At 44.1% G+C, this 4362-nt stretch overlaps 1 protein-coding gene across 11 annotated transcripts in view; it reads right to left on the minus strand.

Annotated features, from left to right (window-relative positions):
- Window positions 1-4362, minus strand: part of Ldb2 (LIM domain binding 2) — a 336086-nt gene that overhangs the window by 202652 nt on the left and 129072 nt on the right. For all 11 annotated transcript variants that reach the window (XM_029544997.1, XM_021210390.2, XM_021210392.2 and 8 more), the window contains exon 2: window positions 3248-3350. In XM_029544997.1, the coding sequence (XP_029400857.1) occupies window positions 3248-3350 (103 nt within the window). The remainder of the gene's footprint in view (window positions 1-3247; window positions 3351-4362) is intronic.

Genomic DNA, 4362 nt, shown 5'->3' on the forward strand with positions numbered 1-4362 from the left:
GTGTGTACATGTGTGTGTGTGTGTGTGTGTGTGTGTGTGTGAGAGAGAGAGAGAGAGAGAGAGAGAGAGAGAGAGAGAGAGAGAGAGAGAGAGAAACACTGGCCAATTGACTTTGTAATTAGCAGTGACTCTGCATCCCCACGTGAGCCAAGCTAGACATGTTTCTCCCTTTACACAATCAAAAGGATTCTTGGGGCTAGGATGGAGCTTAGCTGGTAATGTGTCTGAGGCCTTAGGCTTGATCCCCAGCAGCACATAAAGTAGATTTAGTAGTGCAGACCTGTAACCCCAGCACCTAGGAGATGGATGAAGTTACCCACAGCTTCCCAGGAAGTCCCAAGCCAGCCTTAGGCTGTATGAGATGACATCACATTACAAAACCACCAGTCTATTTCCCTCTGGAGAATTCGCTTCATCTATGGGAGATCCACAACCCTAAACCTGCAAATCTCTACATTCCCTGGAAAGAGTGCAGCAGAGGCAAGGTGCTTCTGAAACAAGGTCATATCCCAAATTCTACCCTTGTCCATTCTACAACTCTCCACTTTCAGTGCTACCACTCTCCCAGCCTAGGAAGATGCCAACGATGTCCACATGACCCATTTATCCCCAAGCACATCCCACCTATAACCCAACCCAACAGGATAGAGTAAGGTTAGAGGACTGGGTAGGCAGAGCAGCAGGGTCAGGACGGAGGAGGACCACTGAGTGATCCAAAGAATTATGGCACTGCTGGGTATTTCCTATTAGAGTAGATCCCAATACATCCTAGAGAATTTGAAAACGGCAGCCTAGGGATGAAGTGCACCTGGCATAAAGAGCTCGGCTGGGGCTCGTTTTGCCACCCATGCCACTTGATGAGCTTAGCATTTCCCCAAATGTCTATCCACGTGTTCACTCACTCAGAGTATGACTGAACACCAATCATGCCGCGTGCACTCTTGCATCAGCCTGAGAATCCAGCACTCAACACAATCTCTATCCACCTGGAAGTAGCATTAGAATAAGGGGCAACAGATGAGTAGAAAACACATATTGAGGTAACTCACAGGACAATTTATAACTGCAAGGATCCTCTAAAGACACGGATGAAGATGGGAATATGAAGCTGTTCTAGTGAAAGCTTTAAATCACCCCAGAATATTTCTTACTGTTTAGCATGGATAATTCAGGAAAATTTTCTACAGAGAGTAAAAAAAAGAAAGAAAAAATCTAATAGGTAAGTCTTATTTTCTGCTCCTTGGCAGTTATCAGAGAGAAAAAAAATCCTAAGCTTTGAGCCCAAGGACAGTCAGACATCTTCCCAGCCTGATGCACGGCACCTGCATCCAGAATGGGTTAAGGTGGCAAGGCTTGAGAGTCCCACATAAACAGCATGTCAGATGTTCTAGGCAAGTTTCATCTTCTCTGTATCCCAGTCCTGGGCTGTCAATCAGCTGTCAGTCGTCTGCACATCAGCCGGGTACGCACATCACCAGGCTGTCAGCGAGACTGCTGATGAGACTCGGCTCCAGCCTGTCAATCATCTTTGTTTCTCTTCTCCACTCGGGAAATATTTTGGCTCCGAGAAACAAAGAAACCTGGGCAATGGTGGGTTTACAGTCAAGAATTTCCTCCTGTGCAAGGACATATGACTTCTCACTAGCACAGATCCTGCCTCACCCTGGGTGATGTCTGGATATCGGATCGGCAGGGGCAAAAGTAAGAATCTGTTTTGTTGGCACAGGCTTTAAGACTGTAATTCTAGTTAATTCTAGTTCCCCGAGCAGACCCTTCCAGAGTCTCCTACTGGCAAAGCCCAGGAACATAAAATAATGATAACCTGAAGTTATCTATGCTCTGCCTTAGAAAATAAACAAGTGACTGAATGAAAAAACAAGACAGCTTGGAGGGCAACGACTGCTTGGGTAGGAGCTAGTCAGCACTGGCTAGGCAACTGGGGAAAGAAGAACTGCTGGACAAATGAGGTCATTTCCTTCCCTACACATTGTACAGTGCTGTTCTAGAGCCTGCGCTGGCTTGGGGCACTCACAAGGGAAAAGTAGAACTTCTATGAAGTTGAAATACCAATGTGGCAAGACACACTCCCATAGATCATTGTTTGGCATACAGCCCCTCTCATTCAAAAGAGCCCACATATCAAAATCTAAATAGATTCCCTAAAACAAGTTGCCACAGGACAACAAACCCATGATGGCTGACTGTCTCCTTTGCGACCCCACTGTGGACATTAGCACAATAAATTGATTTGTCACACTATAGAATGAGATAATACTAGATTCTTGAAAACACCCTTATAATAAAACCAAAGGGGCATTATTCCCTCGTGGAACCTATTCCCCTGCTGTCAGTGTTTCGAGCTGTGTTTATCATGAGCCTATCCCCTATCAATTTTCAAGAGCTCTGGACAGACTGTTTCACGCTATGTAAGTTCCATCATCATCTCGGGGTTTGCGACGTGGGACTGTTTTCCCCTCTGACAGGTTCTTTCACATGATTCCTGCTGATTCTGAAAGCGTGTCTCTCTCCAGTGTAAGTGACCGTTAATTGCGTTTGGGTTGATGTATCTATGGCTCTTGGTCTGATAGTACAACGGGCAAAACTGATGCCTGACAAGTTGGCTGAACCTAATCAGGACAGATCAGCTGTTTCCCAAGGTGCCACCGGCTGTAATTTTGGGATCCTTACAGAGTTATCACTCGCCAGAAAGACAAGGAACTATAATTCTGTCAACACTAATCCCAAACTGTGCGTTCAAAGCAGCTGTGGCTTCCCCTGTGCTCGAGAAAAGATAGCACTTGTCAAATAAATACCTGAGATCCCGGATAAGCAGAAATAAGAGGATGGGGATGATACTGTGATGGTGAGGGATTTTATTTATTTATTTTTTTTAAAGGAAACCTTCACAAGCAGAAGCATGAACCCTAAGGCATAAAAGGGAGTAGCTGACTAGACACATGCCAAACCCCTATCTTTTAGCTGCTTGCTTCTCATTGGGCAACTTGGTGCATATTTGTTCTACTCTCTAAATCAGCAAGTACCGAAACAGTCGAAGCCTCAGAAGGGAGTCTCACAGTGGTGACCTGGGCTGCCACTCCCAACAGGGCCTTGGTGAGACACAAGCACACTGTGGGGCAGTGGTACTGTTTTCAGGCTGACAGTTGAACATGTCACACTCAGACTCCTGTCGTTTCCTCGCGGCCACAAAACCAAGAGGGAATATTAGGAAAATAAACTTCTGTCTTACTGTATCGCTTTGGTCCGTCTTCCAAACAAAATGAAAGTGTTAATGTGGCATCATCTTCAAAAAATTCAGTGGCAAACGCATCCCACCAGAGGTTGTCACTGTCCTGCAAAGAGACAGGTCATTCATTTAACAGGCGAAGGCAAAAGCAGCACATATTTCAATAAAGACAAAGAAGGGGGGTTACAAAGAAAACAAACAAACAAACTGACCCAAACCATGGCTCCTTACTTAGCATATGATTATGAGTATGACTGTTCTAGGAGGAGGCTGGAAGTTTGTAGTCCCTTTTCAAATTAATTGCTTCAACAAATCCCAGTTCACTTGACTAACTAACACCAACTCAACCAACTAAATATTAATTCTTGAGGGGATATTTGGAGAAATTTTAAAAATGTACTCTGCAAAACAATGGCTGTGTCTTTATGAAAGGGCACTTCTTTGATATAAATACATTCAAGATTGTGGCTTTAGTTGCTTTCTTTTGCTGTCTGCTGTCTTGAGAGTCCACATTTATCAGTGGAAAATATACACAATATTACAACCAGGTTAAAGATGGTCTTTTTTTTTTTTTAGTGATTTGGTGAAATAGGGTTTTTCTTTTTATATAATGCTCTCATTATAACAGACAGGTACTGCATCATTCTCATACACATGCACACACACACACACACGCACACACACATACACAAATACACAAACACTTATGCAGAAGCAACTATCTCATGCATGTGCTTTTTTGAAGAATATTTTTTAATGCAATAACTTGTTTGTTATTAATGCAATTGTGAAAAATAGAAAAGTTGAAGAGAACTCAGGAAGCCATTCACTAAGTCTGCTGCTCTTGCATTGAATGTTTTCCTTGTTGTCTAGAAAACACTTTAGGAAGAATGCAGCCGAAGGCCACTCAAATCACCACTGATTCCCAAGGGATAAGGGGACCCACAGCAGAAGCAGACACAGTGTCCAGTTTAAAGGAAGCTAGCGTTCAATTTACCCCAAATTCTTAAGCAAAACCTTTCTTCCCAGATTGTGTGCTCTGGTGCCAGACTGGAGGAAAGATAGCTCTCAGCTGCCTGTCACATGAGTGGGGTTGGGGGTGCGGGGGGGGGGGGGGG

This window comes from Mus pahari, chromosome 13, assembly GCF_900095145.1.
Source record: "Mus pahari chromosome 13, PAHARI_EIJ_v1.1, whole genome shotgun sequence".
Classification (NCBI taxonomy): domain Eukaryota; kingdom Metazoa; phylum Chordata; class Mammalia; order Rodentia; family Muridae; genus Mus; species Mus pahari.